This window comes from Ornithorhynchus anatinus, chromosome 3 (genome assembly GCF_004115215.2).
Source record: "Ornithorhynchus anatinus isolate Pmale09 chromosome 3, mOrnAna1.pri.v4, whole genome shotgun sequence".
Classification (NCBI taxonomy): domain Eukaryota; kingdom Metazoa; phylum Chordata; class Mammalia; order Monotremata; family Ornithorhynchidae; genus Ornithorhynchus; species Ornithorhynchus anatinus.
Window position 1 is genome coordinate 134,604,542 of NC_041730.1, and position 22,329 is coordinate 134,626,870.

A 22,329-nucleotide genomic window follows, 5' to 3' on the forward strand; every position below is an offset into this window, starting at 1 on the left:
CTTCTTACTGAAAATAAAATCACCAGCTGCCAACTCTTAGAGCTCCTGATTTATTTATTTAAATGGATAGGAGAGTCTTGAGCACATGTTGTATTGCCCACTTGGGAGAAGGCAATGCAACATGTGCTCAAGGCTCTCCTATCCATTTTAGGGGATCATTCTGAAAGTATTTCCATTGAGAGGGGACACAATATAATTCCTGGGCTAGAAGCTCACCCCCAAGGCCGTCTGAAATCGCATGCTGCTAGTCCAACACCCACTCCCTACCAGGACGATGTGAAGTCATGGACTATTCATTCAGTCAATTCATTCATTCAGTCATTCATATTTATTGAGTGCTTACTGTGTGCAGAGCACTGTACTAAGTGCTTGGAAAGTACAATTTGGCAACACATAGAGGTAATCCCTACCCAACAACTGGCTCACAGTCTAGAAGATGGGCTCACAGTCTAGAAGACCAATGGGAAACAGAATATTGTGAAGCATCATGAGTTTTGCTTCAGACCTTTGGATTACAGCTTAGAAAACTGAATTTTCAAAATACACACCTAAGAAATGCAGCAATTTGGAAACCAACTTTTGGGGAGAGTACAAATGGAAGGGACTTTGAGCCATAAAGTTTTTGGGATTCTGTGATATTTCTAAATAGTATACAGTATTGAATAGTTTTGATATATTTTATATCCACTGTTAGGTACAACACATTTATATGATTCGAGGAACAGCATGGCCAACTGGAAAGAACAGGGGCCTGGGAGCCACAGGACCTGGGTTCCAATCCCAACTCTGCCCCTTGCCTGCTATGTGATCTTGGGCAAGTCATTTCATTCTCTGGATCTCAGTTTCCTCAACTGTAAAATGGGGATTCAATGCCTGTTCTTCCTCCTTCTTAGACTGTGAGCCCCATGTGGGACAAGGACTGTGTCTTACCTCATTCACTTTCATCTACCCCATTGTTTAGAACGCAGCTCTACACATAGTAAACCCTTAACGAATGCCATAATAATAATGACAATAATGATAACAGTACAATAATAATGACTCCTTAAAAAACATAGGCCAGTACTCACCGCTGTGCCATTGTTATCTCTAAACACTTCTTGATTGGAATAGTCAAAGAGCTTCTTTTCTAACTGCAGCATAACCTGAGAAAAGAAAACAGTACAAAGCACTTATGTACATATAAATAAATTATTAATATTAACCTTAGTATTATTATGGTATTTGTAAAGCATTTACTATGTGCCAAGCACTGTTCAAAGCACTGGGGGAGGGAGATACAAGGTGATCAGGTTGTCTCAGGTGGGGCTCACCATCTTTATCCCCATTTTATAGATGAGGTAACAGGCACAGAGAATTTAAGCATCTTGCCCAAGGTCACACAGCAGACAAGTGGCAGAACTGAGATTAGAACCCATGTCCTCTGACTCCCAACCCCGTGCTCTTTCCACTAAGCCATGCTGCTTCCCCATGTCCGTCTGTCCCTCCCTCCAGACTGTAATCTCATTGTGGGCAGGAAATGTGTCTCCCACCTCTTCTGAACTGTACCCTCCCAATCAATTACTACAGAGCTCTGCATACAGTAAGTACTCAATAAATTCATTCATTCAATCATATTTATTGAACGCTTACTATGTGCAGAGCACTATACTAAGCACTTGAAATGTACAATTTGGCAACAGATAGAGATAATCCCTGCCCAACAACGGGCTCACAGTCTAAACGGGGGAGACAGACAGCAAAACAAAACAAAACAAAACAAGTAGTCTGGTGTGAATATCATCAAGATAAATAGAATCACAGATATATACACATCATTAACAAAATAAATAGAGTAATAGATAGTATATACAAATATGCACTAGTGCTGTGGGGAGGAAAAGGGGGAAGAGCAGAGGGAGGGAGTAGGGGAATGGGGAAGGGAGGAGGAGCGGAGGGAAAGGGAGGGTTCAGTCTGGAAAGGTCTCCTGGAGGAGGTGAGCTCTCAGTAGGGCTTTGAAGAGGGGAAGAGAGTTAGTTCGTAATCAGTATTACTGAATGATTGATAAATATCAGAGGAAATGTCTGCATACAATGGATCATTGCAGTGAAGTTGAAAATTAGGGTTTCTGAATATTGATCTTTCTCTTTATGTCATCTTCCCACTCAGCTTTCCAAACAATCTATTTATCAATCAATGACATTTACTGAGTGCTTATTTTGTGCAGAACACTGTCCTAAGCACTTGGGAGAGTACAGTACAACAGAATCGGCGGACTTGTTCCTTGCCCATAATGAGCTGTCCTCATCTCCCAAGCTACTAGTGTGTGAATCTTTGAAAATAACAATAATAATAATAATGTTATTTTATTATGGTATTTTAGTATGTGCCAGGCCCTTTACTAAGCGCTAGGATACAAGCAAATCTGTTTGGACACAGTCTCTGTCCCATGTAGGGCTCACAGTCTCAATCCCCATTTTACAGATGAGGTAACTAGGGCACAGAGAAGTGAAGTGCCTTGTCCAGGGTCACACAGCAGAAAATTGGCAAAGTCGGGATTAGAACCCCTGATCTTCTGACTCTCAGGCCCGTGCTCTATCCACTTTGCCATGAACAAAATACAGTGTGGTATATTCCTCTCTTGACTGTTAAAAACTCATTAATACTCATGAAAATTATGACATTAGAAAGAGGAGCATAGATTATGAGAATCAGACACGGAAAGAACAGATCCGATCTGCCTTTTGTTTCAGAATAGGGTCAAAGTCCAGTGTTAATGAATCAACAAGAGTACTTGTTCTAGAATGATGACTACATTTGGAGACAATACCTTCCGATCATTATCAGATTCACGGAATATTAACTTCACTACTTCATTGGTGTCTGCTGCCCGGATAGTCTGCATTGTAGCCTTGGTACAGAGGGTCTGTGGGGAGAGAGAAAACACATAAAGAGACAGAATGAAGTTTAGTCACAGGGAAGTTGCACTAGAACAAAAACAGGTAAAGATCATTCTTCCATCACCATATGTTAAAGAAAATTAATCTATTAATTGGAACAAAATAAGCCAGCTTTGAAGGGACAAACTAGGCAACAGTTCAACTTGCTTCAATGACATATTTTCAAAATTCACTGACAAAGAATCAAGCATTTTTTGGTTTATTCTTAATGCTGCAAGTGTCACAGTCCATTTTAAATTCTATTTCTAGCTCCAAGCATGGCCAGTTACTACAAATTCTATTGCAGAACATTCCCCATGATGCCAAAAAGAGACATTAAATTATAGAATTTGGTGATATACAAGATGACTACAGTCCTGATAGACTGTAAACTTCCTGAAGGTGGGAATTATTCATACTATATCTGCTGCCCTCTCCTAAGCCAGTTCAGTGTTCTGTTCTCAGTAGGTGCTCATTAAGAGTGCAATAATAACTATAATATTTGTTAAACACTGACTACGCGCCAAGCACTGCACTAATCATTTTGGGTAGATGTAAGACACTCAGGTTGGACACAGTCCCTAGCCCTTATGGGGCTCACACTCTACAAAGAAGAGAGTAGGAGTTAATAATACCAGTGGCCGAGTGGATAGAGCCCGGGCACACAAATTCCCTGCCCACAACGAGCTTACAGTCTGGGGGGGGAGACAGACATTAATATAAACAAATGACAGATATGGGGCTCTAGCTGTGGGACTGGGCGGGGGATGAATAAAGGGAACAAGTCAGGGCAATGCGGAAGGGATGGGAGAGAAGAAGAGGAGGTCTTAGTCAGGGAAGACTTCTTGGAGATGTGCCTTCAACAAGGCTTTGAAGGGGGGAGAGTAATTGTCTTTGGATTTGAAGAGGAAGGGAGTTCCAGGCCAGAGGCCAACATATGGGCAAGGGGTCAGGTAGATGAGCTTGAGGTACAGTGAGAAGGTTGGCATTAGAGGAGAGAAGTATGTGGGCTGGGTTGGAGTAGGAAAGTAGGGAGGTGAGGAAGGAGGGGCCAAGGTGACTGACTGCTTTAAAGCCAAGGGTGAGGAATTTTTGTTTCATACGGAGGTGGATGGGCAACCAGTGGAGGTTCTTGAAGAGTGGGGGAAACATGGTCTGAACATTTCTTTAGAAAAATGATCCGGCCGGCAGGGTGAAGTATGAACTGGAGTAGGGAAAGAAAGGAGGCAGGGAGGTCAGCAAGAAGGCTGATGCATTAATCATGGCAGGATAGGATAAGTGATGGGATTAACGTGATAGCAGTTTAGATAGAGGGAAAGGGTGGATTCTAGTGATATTGTTCCAGTTGAAACAACAGGATTTAGTGGCAGATTGAATATGTGGGTTGAATGAGAGGGATGAATCAAAGGTTATGGGCTTGTGGTGCTTTCTACAGTTTTGGGAAAGTTAGGGTGAGGAGAGGGTTTGGGTGGAAAGATGAGGAGTTCTGTACTGGACATATTAAGTTTGAGGTGATGGGAGGACAACCAAGTAGAGATGTCCTGAAGGTAGGAGGCAACCCGAGACTGCAGGGAAGAAGACAGAATCATCCACAGAGAGAAGGTAGTTGAAGCCATGGGAGTGAATGAGTTCTTCAAGGGAGTGGGTGAAGATGGAGAATAGATGGAGACTCAGAACTGAGCCTTGAGGGACCCCCACAGTTGGGGGTGGGAGTGGTAAGTGCTTCTATTACTACGAGCACTACTACTAGTAATGATTATATGGCTCAGTGGAAAGAGCCCGGGCTTGGGAGTCAGAGGTCATGGGTTCGAATCCTGGCTCTGCAACTTGTCAGCTGTGTGACTGTGGGCAAGTCACTTAACTTCTCTGGGCCTCAGTTACCTCATCTGTAAAATGGGGATGAAGACCGTGAGCCTCATGTGTGACAAACTGATTACCCTGTATCTCCCCCAGCGCTTAGAACAGTGCTCTGCACATAGTAAGCGCTTAACAAATACCAACAAATACCAACATTATTATTTGTTAAGCACTTACTATGTGCCAAGCACTATTCTAAGTGCTGGTGTAGATACAAGGTAATCAGGTTGTCCCACGTGGGGCTCAGAGACTTAATCCCCATTTTACAGATGAGGTATCTGAGGCACTGAGAAGTTAAGCGACTTGCCCAAAGTCACACAGCTGACAAGTGGCAGCGCTGGGATTAGAACCCACGACCTCTGACTCCCAAGTCCGTGCTCGTTCCACTAAACCACACCGCTTCACTACTACTGCTGCTAGGGGACTGGATCTCCCCAGACAACACGGTCTCCCCTGCTCCTCTCTCCTGAGAAGATCTCATCTTTGCCTACTTCTGACTCACAGCATGGCGTAGTGGACACAGCCCGGGCCTGGGAGCAAGAAGGTAATGAGATCTAATCCTGCCTCTGACACTGGTCTGCTGTGTGACTCTGGGCAAGCCACTTAACTTCTCTGTGCCTCAGTTACCACATCTGTAAAATGGGGATTAAGACTGTGAACCCCATGTGGGACAACCTGATTTTCTTGCAACTATCCTAGTGCTTTGAATAGTGCTTGGCACATAGTAAGAGCTTAACAAATACCATCATCATCATTATTATTATTATTACTGGTTCCAACTGCTGCAACAATTACCACTGGGACTGTTCAACCCAAGGGCTGTGAAAGAGCTTATCTGTTCAGTTTGGGCCACATTCCTTCTGCCTGATTATATTTTAGCATCATACTTATAATAATAATATAATAATAATAATAATAATAATAACTTTGGTATTCGTTAAGGGCTTACTATGTGCCCAGCACTGTACTAAGCGCTGGGGTGGAAACAAGCAAATCGGATTGGACACAGTCCCTGTCCCACATGGGGCTCACAGTCTCCATTCTCATTTTACAGATGAGATAACTGAAGTCCAGAGAAATGAAGTGCCTCGCCCTAAGTCACACAGTAGATAAGTGATGGAGCTGGGATTAGAACTCATAACCTTCTGACTTCCAGGCCCATGCGTGAGCCACCACACCATCGCCCTGGGAGAGTTTCTAGCCCACCCAGGACCCCCAGGAGCCAGCTTGCTGTACAGAAATTGATCAGAGCCACACTGGCTGAGAAGGGCCTTCATCCAACTCCTGTGGGCGTGGTGAATCTTCATTTTGTCATCGCTGTTTCACCTCAGACCGGATCGCTTTTTTCCCCCAACCACCCGGCTTCGCTTCCCTTAGATCCCATTTGGTCCCTTTGGACGAGTAATGAACACTTGGCCATCTGCGCCCGTGCGCACTCTCCAGTGAGGTAAATCCGTCCGCAGGCCCTTTCCCAAACTGCCCCCTCCGATCACCGTCATTGAAATTCAAAGCACAGATGAGCTAATCGGGTCAAGCCCCCCCAAAATAGCCTTTTGGACTCATGTGTCACAAATCAGTCTGGTTGCCTTTAAACAGCGCACCAGATCAGAACAAGCACCCGAACAAACCAGAGCGGAAAACCCGCCGCTGTCTAAAGCTGGTTTCTAAAGCCCTAACAAATCGCTCCATCTTTCACTCATTTAAACTTTCCCAATGAGGGTCAATCTGGTCCCTGAGCTATCCAAATGCTAATGCGCTTAAGGGCGCTTAAGCAGCTTTCCAGAGTGAATGGTCTTAAAAGGAGCCTGGCAGAGACAAGGCAGAGTTACTGTCACTGTCAAAAAGTCATTGTAGCGTCCCACCTCCCCCACCCCCACTGGGGTGGCTGCCATTCTAGAAATTCATGATTTCTGTCTGTTCAAGGCATCTGCTTGAGAACAATTTTTTTTTTGTCCCCCTCCTTGGACCTGGGTGCTTTATCTCACAACTCCAGGCCCACTCTCAGAGAATAACAAAAATCTGATCGACTCTTGAGAACGGCCGGACAGAAAGGATTCTCGCGCCTTCCGGCTTTCAGACTGCACACCCGTGCACACCCACGCCCACCCACCCATCCACACACACAAGCACACAACCTCACACTGCCCCCTTACACAGGGTTTACCATATTCACAAATAAAAATTGACGGAGAGAAGGCTCACTTTGCATAGAATTCCAACATTCCTTCTCTCTCCTCCTTTCAGTTCTTACTAAGTCGGGTTCATCCAAGCAGAAAACGTTGAGAACCGGGCACCTTTCTAAGCCGGGCTACTCATGGAGTGACTTCCCTCTTTCGAGAGGGAAAAAAATTGAACAATAACAACAAAAAACCCAAAATACCACAAAAATGTCACTCTTTTCAACGGACTAAGACTTCATAATAGTTTCTTTTCTTTTTAAGAGAAATACAACTGGAAAGTAGATATTTTTTCCTTTGGACTTAAAACAGTTAGCTTTTCATTTGGAGAGGGAACACCATCCCTACATCTTTTGGGGAGTCCTTTGCTATCCAATCTAGTTCCGCAGGGAGGAAAAGAACTTTTCTCTCCCTCGTAATTGTTTCAATTAACTAGAGAGGTGCTTTTTCTGTAGCCCTAGTTAGACATAAAAAAATTCCAAGACATCTGGTATCATGCTCAAGGAAACACTCTTTTTTGGGGGGGTGGGATCTAGACATTTCCCTTTATGGGGTTTTTTATTCGGACAAAGATAGGAAGCAGTAATGCGAACCTGAAACTTTTCAACTTGGGAAAATAAATTGTTGTTGGTAGGGAATGTGTGTGTGTTTTCCTTTCCTGCACTGCTCATCTCAAAAAATGACTCCTGACTGTCACTGTAACTACTATTTCAGAGGAACTGACATTACTTGACATAAGGAATTGATAGAAATGATGGGATCTTTGAAAAGCAGCACGGCTTAGTGAGAAGCAGCGCGGTTTAGTGGTTTAGAGCATGAGCCTGGGAAACAGAAGGACCTGGGTTTTAATCGCGTTTTGTTACAGGTCTGTGTGACCTTGGGCAAGTCACTTCACTTCTCTGGGCCTTAGTTACCTCATCTATAAAATGGTGATTAAGAGTGAGAGCTCCATATGGGACAGGGACAGTGTCCAACCTGATTACCTCATATCTACCCCAGGGCTTAGAAGAGTGCTTAGCACAAAGTACGTGTTTAACAAGTACCATAATTGTGACCTTTACTCCCACCATGCATTAGTTTGCTCCTGTGGTTTCTCAAGCAAACCCCTTAAATGATTTCCTCTTATTCATGGTTTTCTGCAAATTACTTTCATAAAGTTAGCTTTCCACAGTAATAGACGGATACCAACATTTACTGATTATTGTTCTTAATGAGACTGGAATTCTTGCAGTGGCTTCAGATGAAAAGCCTTCCTCTAACTGAACAGTGAAATGTGTGTCGAAATGAGACAGTCCTCTAGAGAGAAACGATCAATCAATCCATCAGTCCATCAATCAATGGCATTTATTGAACACTTACTGTGTGCACAGCACTGTACTAAGTGCTTGGGAGAGTACAACACTACAGATATGGTGGACATGTTCCCTGACCCCAAAGTGCTTATAGTCTAATTTATCTTTCACTTAGTTAACTGGAATAAAATTTATCTCTCTTTTGAAAGAATAAAAAAGACATCAGCTCACTTCAGCTACATAAAACAATTTTCTGTGGAGCTTTCCAAATCTATTTGACTCACTGCAGGAGAGCCAAATTAATATTTACTGGATGCAGTGAATAATCTAGGTAATGCCAGCTCACTTCTTCATAAATGCTACAGAAACCTTCCTGATTTCATACTGCTCCAATTTTAACCAAGGTGACACTAAGGAAACCACTGTCTGAACTGGACTTTTCAACATATGAAAGACAAATACTTATCCATCAAGCAATCCATCAGTCATTTTTAAAGAGGGCTTACTGTGTGCAGAGCACTGTACTAAACACTTGGGAGAGTACAATATAACAGAGTGGAAAGACACATTCCCTCCAGAACGAAGCCGAGAGCAAGGAAGAGTTTAAGCACCTTTCAATTTATGGTGATAATATCTACAAACAGAAGTTATTATTTATCTGGTATTCATTAAGTGCTTTCAAAGTACCAAACCCCATGCTCCGTGCTGAGGGTAGATATATAATAATAATAACTGTGGCATGTTAAGCGCTTACTATGTGCCAAGCACTGTACTGAAGTGGCTGAGCCGGGATAAGAACCCATGACCTTCTACTCCCAGGCCTATGTTCTATCAACTATGCTAGGCTGCCACCCATGCTATGCCGGACAGAAAATGCATCGTAAAAGCATCAGGAGGGCCCCTTTGGAGAAGAAGAATAATACTAATTGTGGTATTTGTTAAGTGCTTACTATGTGCCCAGGCACTGTACTAAGTGCTGGGGTGGATAAGAGCAAATCGGGTTGGACAGAGTCTCTGTCCCACAAGGGGTTTACAGTCTTCATCCCCATTTGGCAGATGAGGGAACTGAGGTCCAGAGAAGTGAAGTGACTTGCCCAAGGTCACACAGCAGACAAGAGGCAAAGCTGGGATTAGAACCCAGGTCCTGGTGACTCCCAAGCCTGGGCTCTAGCCCCTAGGCCACACTGCTTCTCGTGGTGCTGGAGAAGAGTGCCGACGCTGCACAATCCTGAAGCTTTCTCCAGGAAGACATGGATCATTTTTCTAAAGAATTGTTCTCTGTACGCCTTCACACTCCTCCAAATCCTCCAACGGCTCGCCATTTATCTCCTCATCAAGCAAAAACTCCTTCCCGTTGGCTTTAAAGCACTCAATCAGCTTTCCCTCTCCTACCTTGCCGCGTTGATCTCTTACTGCAACCCAGCCTGCAGACTTTGCTGCTGTAACGTCAACCTACTCTCTGTACCATGATCTCATCGATCCTTTTTCCTCCCCCCATCTTTTTTTAATGGCATTAGTTGAGCACTTATCTTTCTTTTAAATGGCATTTGTTGAGCACTTACTCTATGCCAGGCACTGTTCTAAGCGCTACAGTAGATACAAGCTAATCAGGTTGGATAGAGACCCTGTCCCACATGGGGCTCACATTCTTAATCCCCATTTCACAGAGGAAGTAACTGATGCACAAAGAAGTGAAATGACTTCCCCAAGGTCACACAGCAGACATGCGGAAGAGCCAGGATTACAACGTAGGTCCTTCCGACTCCCAGGCCCATGCTCTATCCACTAGGTCATGCCAATTCTCTCAATACTAATAATAGTAATAAAAATTGTGGTATTTGTCAAATGCCAACTATGTGCCAAGCACTGTACCAAGCACTGCGGGTGATACAAGATCAGCAGGTCCCACACAGGGTTCTCAGTCCAAAGAGAAGGGAGAAGAAGTATCTCATTTTTCAGAGGAGGGACAGAGAAGTAAAGTGACTGGCCAAGATCACATAGCAGGTACCTAGCAGAGCTGGGATTGGAATACGTGTCTTTTGACCCTCAGGCCGGTTCTCTTTCCACTAGGGAATCCTATTTTGGAAACGACTACACTCTCCAAAGGCAGTCCAACCCACAAATCTTAGAAGTTTCTAAGTCTTTTAGGGCTTAATAATAATAATAATAATAATAATGGTATTTGTTAACCATTTACTATATGTACCTCTTACTTCCAAGCCCTGACTCTTTCCACTAAGCCACACTGCTTCTCTCAATTTCACACACACAGCCCTTCTCTGCCATCACTCATCATCATCATCATCAATTGTATATCTGGATCACTTACTGTGTGTGGAGCACTATATTAAACGTTTGAGAGAGTACAATACAACAGATCTGACAGATATGTTCCCTGACTGCTTCGACCTTCAGTTTAAAGGGGGAGACATACATTAATATAAATAAGTAATCAATGAAGAGTAGCATTTATTGAATGCCCACTGAATGCAAAGTACTGAAGTAAGCACGTGGGAGAGTAAGACAGAATCAAAAGACAGGATTCCTGCCCTGGAGGATCAAGCTTGTGAAGTTGCCGATAGTCAGTTCTTACTGTTATATTTTTATACTTCATTTTCCCAAGCACTCAGTATGGTGTTCTGCACACGGTAAGGACTCAATAAATATGACTGACTGACTGACTGACTGACTGACTGACTGATACCACTGGCATCCATACAGCTGAGCTATCTAGCTAAACTGAAAAGCAAAACAAGGAGCTCAGGACTGTGTCTATCCCGATTAGCTTGAATCTACCCCAGCGCCTAGTAAAGTGCCTCGTTCATAGTAAGCACTTAACAAATACCATTTAAAAAAAGACTGATGATCTGGATTAAAATGAGAGCCCTCTTTTGAGACAGGATTACTGAAGCATTCATCAGAAAATTTCTAGAAGTCAGTCAATCATATTTATTGAGCGCTTTCTGTGGGCAGAGCACTTTACTAACTGCTTGGGAGAGTACAACAATACACAGATACATTCCCTGCCCACAATATGATTACAGTCTAAATATATTATGAATTCTTTCTGGAATGTGACTTTTCTCATTTCTTGCATTATACTCTCCCAAGGTCTTGGCAAAGTTCTCTGCACAGAGAAGGTGCTTAAAAAATACAAGCTCCCAATGTGGAAATGGGTGCTACCACAGTGATCTAAACCCACCCTGACTTTCCCCACTGCACTGTCACCACCAGCGATACGTGTTTCCAAAAAGTATTACATCATATGATGTATAAAAGCCCGCGTATTATAATAATAGCAATAATAATAAGCATTTCTCGTTCACCACTTTCTATGTCTAAGCACTAAGCACTGGAGTAGATACAAGATAAGCCCATTGGAGAGAGTTCCTGTCTTGCGTGGCGCTCGCAGTCTTAATCCCCATTTTCCAGATGAGGTAATGAGGCACCACCAGAGAGGTGAAGTGTCTTGCCCAGGGTCACCCAGCAGACATATAGCAGAACTGGAATTAGAAGCCACGTCCACTCACTCTCAGGCCTGTGTTCTTTCTACTAGGCCACACTGCTTCCCATCCAGTTTTAGAACACAGGGGTGGATATTTGGAAAACCCTGGAACTCAACCATCCCATTGGCACCTGCATGCACATAAGCCAATTCTTCTGATCGAAGCCAGTTTTTCCCAAGGCCTCCTGCTGTCAGAAAAATATTCCCTAATTCCTAACGTTGTTCTGGCCAAAACAGCAGTGAACGCCCATGTTGAAGCAGAACTGTCTTTTTTTTCCCTTTTTTTCATCATCAGGGACTCAGCATAGGAAAGCCATTCCTTCCACTTCATAATTACAGAACTTGCTAAATGCTTACTATGTTCCAAGAACTGTTCTAAGCACTGGGGTACATACATATGTCATTAGGTTGGACACTGTCCCTGTTTCCACATGGGGCTCACAGTCTTAATCTCCATTTGACATATAAGGTAACTGAGGTCCAGAGAAGTGAAGTGACTTGTCCAAGATCACAAAGCAGATAAGTTGTAGAGTCAGGATAAGAATCTGACTCCCAGGCCTTTACATTAAGCAAGTCCTTTTTTGGTTTTTTTTTAATAATAAATGCTTCCTATGTGAGAAGCAGCGTTGGCTCAGTGGAAAGAGCACGGGCTTTGGAGTCAGGGCTCATGAGTTCGAATCCCAGCTCTGCCACTTGTCGGCTGTGTGACTGTGGGCAAGTCACTTAACTTCTCCGTGCCTCAGTTCCCTCATCTGTAAAATGGGGATTAAGACTGTGAGCCCCACGTGGGACAACCTGATTCCCCTATGTCTACCCCAGCGCTTAGAACAGTGCTTGGCACATAGTAAGCGCTTAACAAATACCAACATTATTATTATTATTATTCTAAGCACTGGAGTCAGTACAGAGGCACAGAGAAGTTGAGTGACTTGCCCAAGGTCACAGAGCAAACAATTGGCAGAGCAAGGATTAGAACCCAGTCCCTCTGACTCCCAGGCCTGGGTTCTTTTTGCTAGGCCATGCTGCTTCTCCAGCCGCTCCGTTCACTGTTCCAAATGGATTCAGCACCAGAGACCTATACGTCCTCTAGACTGGAAGCTCATTGTGGGCTGGGAATGTGACTGATGTCTGTTGTACTGTACTCTCCCAAGTGCTCAGTATAGTGTTCTGCATATAGTAAGAGTTCAATGAAGCTCACTGATTGATCGATTGACGTCGGACATTTTTATTACCAGATTGCAGTCTTTCTTAGCCACCGCTTGGAAACATTGCCCTTATTTCTCTGAAGCTAGTAGGGGTACACACAGGACCTGGAGCAAATTGGTGCAGGGGTAAGGGTCTTTGGGGGTTCCCTCCCAAAAAACTGTCTATCTTTGAGGGGGTCTTCTGCAAAATGGGTCTATCATTCCTCCACCAAGTAGACTTTGAACAAGGAGCCAGGTTGGATTCAATATCTTTTCCATTCTCAGACCTTACCTTTTCATTCAATAGTATTTATTGAGCGCTTACTATGTGCAGAGCACTGTACTAAGCGCTTGGGATGAACAAGTCGGCAACAGATAGAGACGGTCCCTGCCGTTTTGACGGGCTTACAGTCTAATCGGGGGAGATGGACAGACAAGAACAATGGCAATAAACAGCGTCAAGGGATAGAACATCTCGTAAAAACAATGGCAACTAAATAGAATCAAGGCGATGTACAATTCATTAACAAAATAAATAGGGTAACGAAAATATATACAGTTGAGCGGACGAGTCGGTGCTGTGGGGATGGGAAGGGAGAGGTGGAGGAGCAGAGGGAAAAGGGGAAAATGAGGGTTTAGCTGTGGAGAGGTAAAGGGGGGATGGCAGAGGGAGTAGAGGGGGAAGAGGAGCTCAGTCTGGGAACGCCTCTCGGAGGAGGTGATTTTTAAGTAGGGTTTTGAAGAGGGAAAGAGAATCAGTTTGGCGGAGGTGAGGAGGGAGGGCGTTCCAGGACCGCGGGAGGACGTGACCCAGGGGTCGACGGCGGGATAGGTGAGACTGAGGGACGGTGAGGAGGTGGGCGGCAGAGGAGCGGAGCGTGCGCGGTGGGCGGTAGAAAGAGAGAAGGGAGGAGAGGTAGGAAGGGGCAAGGTGAACTGCAGGGAAGGATGGGAAAGTAGGGGAGGGGGTTGTTGGGGGGGAGGGGAGAGGCGGAGGGGTGACTTTGGGGAGCTCAGACCTGATCGTGTTGATTTTCGTGAGGAAATAGGTGGCCAGATCATTGGGGGTGAGAGACGGGGGAGGGGGAGGAACAGGGGGCCTAAGGAGAGAGTTAAAGGTCCGGAACAATCGGCGGGGGTGACGGGCATGGGTGTCGATGAGGGAGGAGGAGACGTTTTGTCTGGCGGAGGAGAGGGGAGAGTTAAGGCAGGAAAGGATAAATTTGAAGTGTGTGAGGTCGGCTTGGTGCTTGGACTTTCGCCAGCAGCGCTCGGCAGCTCAAGCATAGGAGCGTAGGAGGCGGACGGAGGAGGTGATCCGGGGCTGTGGGTTAGTGGAGCGAGAGCGGCGGAGGGAAAGGGGGGCGAGAGAGTCGAGATGAGTAGAGAGGGTGGAGTTGAGAGCGGAGACCTGATCGTCGAGAGTGGGAAGAGAGGACAGGGCGGCAAGGTGAGGAGAGATGCTATTGGAGAGACGGATGGGATCGAGAGAGCGGAGGTCTCTGTGGGGCAGTAGCGAAAATTTGCAGGGGGAGGGAGTGTGAGAGATGAGGCAGGTGAGAAGGTTATGGTCAGAGAGAGGGATTTCAGAGTCGGTGAGGGAGGAGATAGTGCAGTGGTAGGAGATGACGAGATCGAGGGTGTGACCGAGTCGGTGAGTGGGCGAGGTATGGTGGAGGAGGAGGTCGGCAGAGTCGAGGAGGGATAGCAGGCGGATTGTAAGCAGGCGGACTATAAGGATTGTACCTTATAGTACAATGCCCAATCAACAGGATCTACAGAGCACCTCCTGTGTAAAGAGACTATACTGACTGCTTGGGGATTACAACAGAATTAGTAGACACCATCCCTCACCTCAGGGAGCTTGTCTTCTAGAGGAAGAGTCAGACGCTAAAATAAATTATAGATGGGGGAAGCAACAGAGTCTAAAGCTACATACATGAGTGCTGCGGTATGGGGGATTGCGAGTACACGGAGAAAATGCTCAAGTGTCAGGATGTGGGCAGGGGGGTGGAGATGAAAGATAATCAGGGAAGCCCTCCTGGAGGAGGTGTGCTTTCAAAAGGGTTTTGAAGATAGCAGTGGTCTACTGGTAGTGAAAGAGGAGGGACTGCAAGACAAGTGCTTGTATCCACCCCAGCACTTAGAATAGTGCCTGGCAATGGTAGAACAGTGCTTGGTACATAGTAAGCACTTTACAAATACCATAATTATTATTATAGTAAGCCCTTAACAAATACCATAATTATTGAAAGGGAGGGGTTCAGAAAGTAGTATTATTATCATTATTATTATTAACGATAATAATGATAATTCCATAGCCAAACAGATTTTTCAAAACAGTGTGGCACTGTAATCTCACTTATTAAAAATAGAAAAAATTCAGGTAAACCTGACTTGCTGAATCATAATATGTGGCAAATAGTTTAAATAAGCTGTAAGCCTAAGATCCTTTTGAAATTGGTGCTGCATTATTCAGGACAAATGACTTCTAGTGAGTTTGAGAAGTGCCATTTTTCTAATGACAAAGGATAGAAAAGGAAGATGTTTCTTTCCGAATGTGAAAACTCCAGTTTTCATTTTTGAAGCAAACACTGTTATTCACTTTCTTTGCACCTTGGGCAATATCATAGTCTACCATGGTTATGTTTGTTGGTATGTTTATACCCCTCAACCTAAACAGCTCAGCTCCCAGCAAGACACATCCTAGTTCCAGTCCTTCATTTGCTGCCGGGCTCAGAAACACCCGAAACAGGTGTAGAAATGATCTGCAAGTACCCAATGAGCTACTCATCTTGGTCACGGTATAATGCCCCAAACAGAAGGGTTTAGAAATAACTAAAGAGCAATATAAATGCAGAAACCCAAAAGAGATTTGCTGCAGAAATGAATCACCTACATCTGATGAAATCATTTTGCAGTAAATCCCTTTCACAGAGCATACAGGGGATCATTTGTATTCTTAAAAAATAAAATTAAAGGGCTTGGGTCTCTCGCTCTGCTCTTAGTTGTAGCCAATCGATAAAAATCGTTTTGGTCTCCTTTTCAGGTTTGGTTTCAGTATTACCAAGTCCCCGCTGACTTCACCGAAATACACTTGGAAAGGATGAACCACATGAAGGTGATCATGAAAAATCAGGCAGAATTCCCGAAGACAACCAGGATTGTGGACTGTACTACTTCCTTTTGCTTCAAACAGCCCTTAGAAATGCACCCAAGTCTAAGCATTCCAATAAGCCCGCTTGCTTATAAATTCTTAAAACCTATTTAATGTGGACCATCAGAAAGTTCCATTTAAATTGAGAAAATATCATCCTAAAAATGTTGGTTTTAATTGGGAAAAGAAAAAAAAACAGCACCATCCTGGCTATTATTTTAGTGACATCCTGATAGACTAATTACAAGGCTAAACAAGCTTGTATTTAAGCCAAGGTATTTAAACTGATCAAATTAATGCCCTGGTTGTGAAACTATTGTTTGGGTCCCATCTGCAGCTGTAAATAATCATGAGGATAATTTCATTCCATATTTTTGCTTGGCGGTGAGGAATGCAGGCCAGGAGAAGACAGACACCCCGAGGATGATCGGCATTCTGGGAAATCTTGAAAGGGTCTTGATGATTTCAAATGAATTCAGACACCAGTAAAAGGCCTTTTTCAGTTCCCAACCTCATTCATGCCAAGAAAGAGCATGGCCTAGTGGAAAGACCACATGCCTGGGAGTTAGAGGACCTGTGTTCTAAATCCGGCTCTAGCACCTGTCATGTGACCTTGAGCAAGTTACTTTACTTCTCCGTGCCTCAGTTACCTCATCTGTAAAATGGGGATTTAGACTGGGAGCCCTACGTGGAACAGGGACTGTGTCCAACCCAATTTGCTTGTATCCACTACAGTGCTTTGAACAGTGCCTGACACATAGCAAGGGCTTAATAAATACCATCATTATCTTGTATCATTCATTCATTCATTCAATCGTATTTATTGAGCACTTACTGTGTGCAAAGCACAGTATTAAGCGCTTGGAAAGTACAATTCAGTAATAAAGAGAGACAATCCCTGCCCACGGTGGTCTCACAGTCTAGAAGGGAGGAGACAGACATCAACGTATGTAAATAGGAATCAATAACATTAATATATATAGGATTATTGATGTATATGCATCAAAACAAGTAAACAGGCATTAATTATAAATAAATAGAATTATAGATGTATACATATATATATATACACCCCATCTCAGGATCACACCTGGAGAGTTTCCAGTACTCTACCAGTCTTGACTATGGGAGGGAGAGTCAAGCAGAAGCCTAATCATTCCATTCCTAGCTTGGCCAGTGGCTAGCGAGTGGAAGGCCATCTGCTACAAGTCAAAACTCACCTGTGCTGGGCAGCAGCGGCAGGGGAGATAGTCCAGGGTGGAGAATCGAGTTTACTGCGCGGAAGGCAATGGTAAACCACTTCCAGATTTTTACCAAGAAAACTCTCTGGATCAACTACCAGAATGATTGCAGATGGAGGTGGGGTGTTAGAGATGTGTCCAGGCCTCTCTATGGTTCGGACACGACTTGACGGCATAAGACAAGACACATATTCACAAGTGCAGTGGGGTGCGGAGTTGGGGGCAGAGCAAAGGGAGCGAGTTAGGGTGATGGGGAGGGGAGGGGGAGCTGAAGAAAAAAGGAGGGCTTAGTCTGGGAAGGCCTCCTGGAGGAGGTGAGCTTTCAGGAGGTCTTCGAAGGCTTCCCTCCTTCAAACTGTGCTAGTTTGGCGGATTTGAGGAGGGAGGGCATTCCAGGCCAGAGGTAGGATATGGGCCAGGGGTCGGCAGTGGGACAGGCAAGAACAAGGCACAGTGAGAATGTAAGCACCAGAGAAGCACAGTGTGCAGGCTGGGATGGAGGAGAGAAAGGAGCTGTGTGACTTTGGGCAAGTCACTTAACTTCTCCGTGCCTCAGTTACCTCATCTGTAAAATGGGGATTAAGTCTGTGAGCTCCACATGGGATAACTTGATTACCTTGTTGTCTACCCAGTGCTTAGAACAGTGCTTAGAACATAACAAGCACTTAACAAATACAACCATCACCATCACCATCAAGGGAGTTGAGGTGGGGGGGGCAAGGTGATGGAGAGCTTTGAAGTCAATAGTGAGGAGATTTTGTTTGATACCGAGGTTGATAATAATGTTGGTATTTGTTAAGCGCTTACTATGTGCCGAGCACTGTTCTAAGCACTGGGGTAGACATAGGGGAATCAGGTTGTCCCACGTGGGGCTCACAGTTTTCATCCCCATTTTACAGATGAGGGAACTGAGGCGCAGAGAAGTTAAGTGACTTGCCCACAGTCACACAGCCGACAAGTGGCAGAGCTGGGATTCGAACTCATGAGCCCTGACTCCAAAGCCCGTGCTCTTTCCACTGAGCCACGCTGATAGGCAACCACTGGAGATTTTTGAGGAGTGGGGGATGACATGCCCAGATGTTTCTGTAGAAAGATAATCCGGGCAGCAGAGTGAAGTACAGGCTGAAGCGGGGAGAGACAGGAGGTTGGGAGATCAGAAAGGAGGCTGATGCAGTCATCCAGTTGGGATATGATGAGTGATTGTACTAATGTGGTATCTCCCCCAGTGCTTAGTACAATGCTCAACATGTACTGAGTGCTTAATGAATACCACAATTATATTATCATTACTATTACTGTCATTATTCCCCAGAGGGATTCAAAATGGAAAAAACATCACTGGGTCTATTTGTCTCAAAGGTCTGATTTCCAAATCCTGTAAAGACAGCCTCCCCACTCACCGTCCTTCGATCTGCTTCTGCAAACCAACACTGTGACAGTCGGCTTAGCGACTACCACGCCTGACTGGAGAAATCAAAGCTGTGGTTTGTGATGCAGCACAGCTTGGTGGATAGAGCCCAGCCCCGGGAGTCAGAGGTCATGGGTTCTAATCCCAGCTCTGCTACTTGTCTGCTGTGTGACCTTGGGCAAGTCACTTCACTTCTCTATGTCTCCTTTGTGGACTCCTCCTCTACCTCCCAACCCCCACCTTTGGGCGGGGGGGGCGGGGGGGCGGGGGCTCAAGGTTCAGTTCTGGTTCCCCTTCTAATCTCCATCTACACTCACTCCCTTGGAGAACTCATTCACTCCCATAGGTTCAACTACCACTTCTATGTGGATAAGACCCAAATCTACATCTCCAGCCCTGAGCTCTCTCCCTCCCTCTTTCCAGGATTGCATCTCCTCCTACCTTCAAGACATCTTTAGATGTCTAGATCAGAGAAGCAGCATGGCTCAGTGCAAAGAGCATGGGCTTGGGAGTCAGACGTCATGGGTTTGAATCCCAACTCTGCCACTTGTCTGCTGCGTGACTGTGGGCAAGTCACTTCACTTCTCTGTGCCTCAGTTACCTCATCTGTAAAATGGGGATGAAGACTGTGAGCCTCACGTGGGACAACCTGATTACCTGTATCTACTCCAGCGCTTAGAACAGTGCTCTGCACATAGTAAGCGCTTAACAAATACCAACATTATTATCTTTACTTGGATGTCCTCCCATCACCTCAAACTTAACATTTCCAAAACAGAACTCCTTATCTTTCCATCTAAACCTATCTTCCCCCTGACTTTCCCACCACTGTAGATGGCACCACCATCCTTCCTGCTCGTAGCCTTGGCCTTACCCTTTACTCCTCTCTCATCCAACCCGTACATTCAATCTGTCACTAAATCCTGTTGGTCCGACATTCACAACATCGGAACATAAAATCTTCCCTTTCCTCTCTATCCAAACTCCTACCATGTTAATTACTATCACTCATCCTATCCAGCCTGACTGCATCAGGCTCCTTGCTGACCTCCCAAACTCCTGTCTCTCCTCACTCCAGTCCATATTTCACTCTGGTGCCTAGATCATTTTTCTACAAAAACATTCAGGACACATCACCCTGCTCCTCAAAGTGGTTGCCCATCCACCTTGGCTTCAAATAAAAAGTCCTCACCATTGGCTCTAAAGGCACCACCTTGCCTCCTCCTACCACACCTCACTATTCTCCTTCCACAACCAAGGCCACACACTTCGCTCCTCTAGTGCTAACCTTTTCAATGGGCCTCCATCTCGTCTGTCTCACCACCAACCCCTCGCCCACATCCTGCCTCTGGCCTAGAATGCCCTCCCTTCTCAAATTTGACAATTACTCTCTCCCATTTCAAAGCCTATTGAAGGTAATTATAGAGAAGCAGCGTGGCTCACTGGAAAGAGCACGGGCTTTGGAGTCAGAGGTCATGAGTTCGAACCCCGGCTCTACCACTTGTCAGCTGTGTGACTTTGGGCAAGTCACTTAACTTCTCGGTGCCTCAGTTACCTCATCTGTAAAATGGGGATTAAGACTGTGAGCCCCACGTGGGACAACCCGATTCCCCTGTGTCTACCCCAGCGCTTAGAACAGTGCTCGGCACATAGTAAGCGCTTAACAAATATCAACATTATTATTATTATTATTAGGTCCACCTCCTCCAAGAGACCTTTCCAGGCTAACCCCCCCTTTCCTCTTCTCCCACTTCCTTCTGAGTCACCCTGACTTTCTCCCTTTGCTCTTACCCCCTCCCAGCCCCATAGCACTTATGACCATATCTGTAATTTATTTATTTGTATTGATATATATCTGCCTCCCCCTCTCAAGACTGTAAGCTTGTGGTGGGCAGGGAATAAGTTTATTGTTGTATTGTGTTCTCCCAAGCATTTAGTACAGAAAGCACTCAGTAAATACGACTGAAGTTCAGTCCCCTCATCTGGAAAATGGGAATTGAGACTATGAGACTCAATGGGACAGGGACTGTGTCCAACCTGATAAGCTTGTATCTTTCCCTGTGCTTAGTAGAGTGCCTGGCACATAGTAAGCACTTAACAAAAAGCACAGTTATTATTCTTATTATTAATCATTATTATTAATAATAATTTCTTGAATGCCCCCTGGGTACACTGAACTAAACGCTTGGGAAAGCCCAAAAAAAGCATAAGACACATTCCCTTCCCCACATTTCAAATGGGGAGAGTGACATAAAAATGTTTCCAAATAGGCTAATCGGAATCAATCATTCATCTACTGCACTAAGTACTTGGGAGACTACAGTAATAAATGGTGGTATTTGTTAAGCGCTTACTATGTGCAAGCACTGTTCTAAGTGCTGGGGAATACAAGGTGATCAAGTTGTCCCATGTGGGGCTCACAGTTTTAATCCCCATTTTACAGATGAGGTAACTGAGGCACAGAGAAGTTAAGTGACTTGCCCAAAGTCACACAGTTGGCAAGTGGCGAAGCCGGAATTAGAACCCACGACCTCTGACTCCTAAGCCTGGGACAGTAGAATGGTAAACAGACACACTCCCTCCCCACAACGAGCTTACAGTCTAGAAAATCAATTAATTGTAGGAGGAATAGCAGTAGTAGTACTATTTATTGAGTACCCAACTAGTGCAGTGCACTGTACTAAACATTTGGGAAATTCAGAATAAAGTGACGTCCTCTATCTGTAAAGACTTTAACTGATCAATGAATCAATCAATGGAACTTATTGAGAGCTGACGGCATGCAAGCCACTGTACTAAGTACTTGGGAGAAGACAATACACCCAAGTTGGTAGACATGTACCCTGCCCATAATGAGCTTACAGTCTAATATGGAAAGGCAGACAAAGGTTTCAAAAATAGGGTAGTCAGAATAAATTGACTGTACAATCAATGATGTCAACAAATGAATGTTGATGTGTTGATGTGATAGTTGCCTCTGAAATTTCATTTTGCACTTGAATCCTTGAATACAACAACACTGCTAGGTGCTTAGTAAAGTATTCCGCAAATAGTAGATGCTCAATAAATACAATTGATTTATTGATTGCTAAATCAGTCAGTAAATCATATCTTTGGAACATTTATTGTGTGTAGAGCACTGTATTAAGTGCTAAGAGTACAATATAACAATATAACAGATACATTTCCTGCCCAAAACAGGACCTGGGGACCTGGCCTAGGAGTAAGAGCCCAGGCCTGGGAGTCAGAAGGGAAAGGGTTCTAATCCGGCAGTGCCACTTATCTGCTGAGTGGCCTTGGGCGATTTAACTTCTCTGTGCTTCAGCTATCTCATCTGTAAAATGGGGATGGAAAACTGTAAGCCCCATGTAGAACTTGCATCAGTCACCTGAATTTGGTGGGGTGTCGATTCCCCTTAACACTACTATTATAATGTTCTAAATTCAAACTGTGGTCCAGAAATAAAATCAAAGTGGAAAGAAAGGAACGTGTCCACCAACTCTGTTAGACTGGACTCTCCCAAGTGCTTAGTATAGCGCTCTGTACACAATAAGCACTCAATAAATACCAATGATTGACTGATTGAAAT

At 44.6% G+C, this 22,329-nt stretch overlaps 1 protein-coding gene and 1 non-coding gene across 2 annotated transcripts in view; one reads left to right on the plus strand and one right to left on the minus strand.

Moving 5' to 3' along the window:
- INPP5A (inositol polyphosphate-5-phosphatase A) overlaps positions 1 to 22,329 on the minus strand; it is a 524,295-nt gene that overhangs the window by 74,802 nt on the left and 427,164 nt on the right. Inside the window, exons 10-11 of the mRNA XM_029060884.2 lie at positions 2,811 to 2,906; positions 1,071 to 1,145 (exon numbers count right to left, since the gene is read on the minus strand). Coding sequence (XP_028916717.1) covers positions 1,071 to 1,145; positions 2,811 to 2,906 — 171 coding nt within the window. The remainder of the gene's footprint in view (positions 1 to 1,070; positions 1,146 to 2,810; positions 2,907 to 22,329) is intronic.
- LOC114810610 lies at positions 17,164 to 17,301 on the plus strand. Its single transcript, XR_003758306.1, has one exon. It is a non-coding gene; the product is annotated as a small nucleolar RNA SNORA7 (small nucleolar RNA).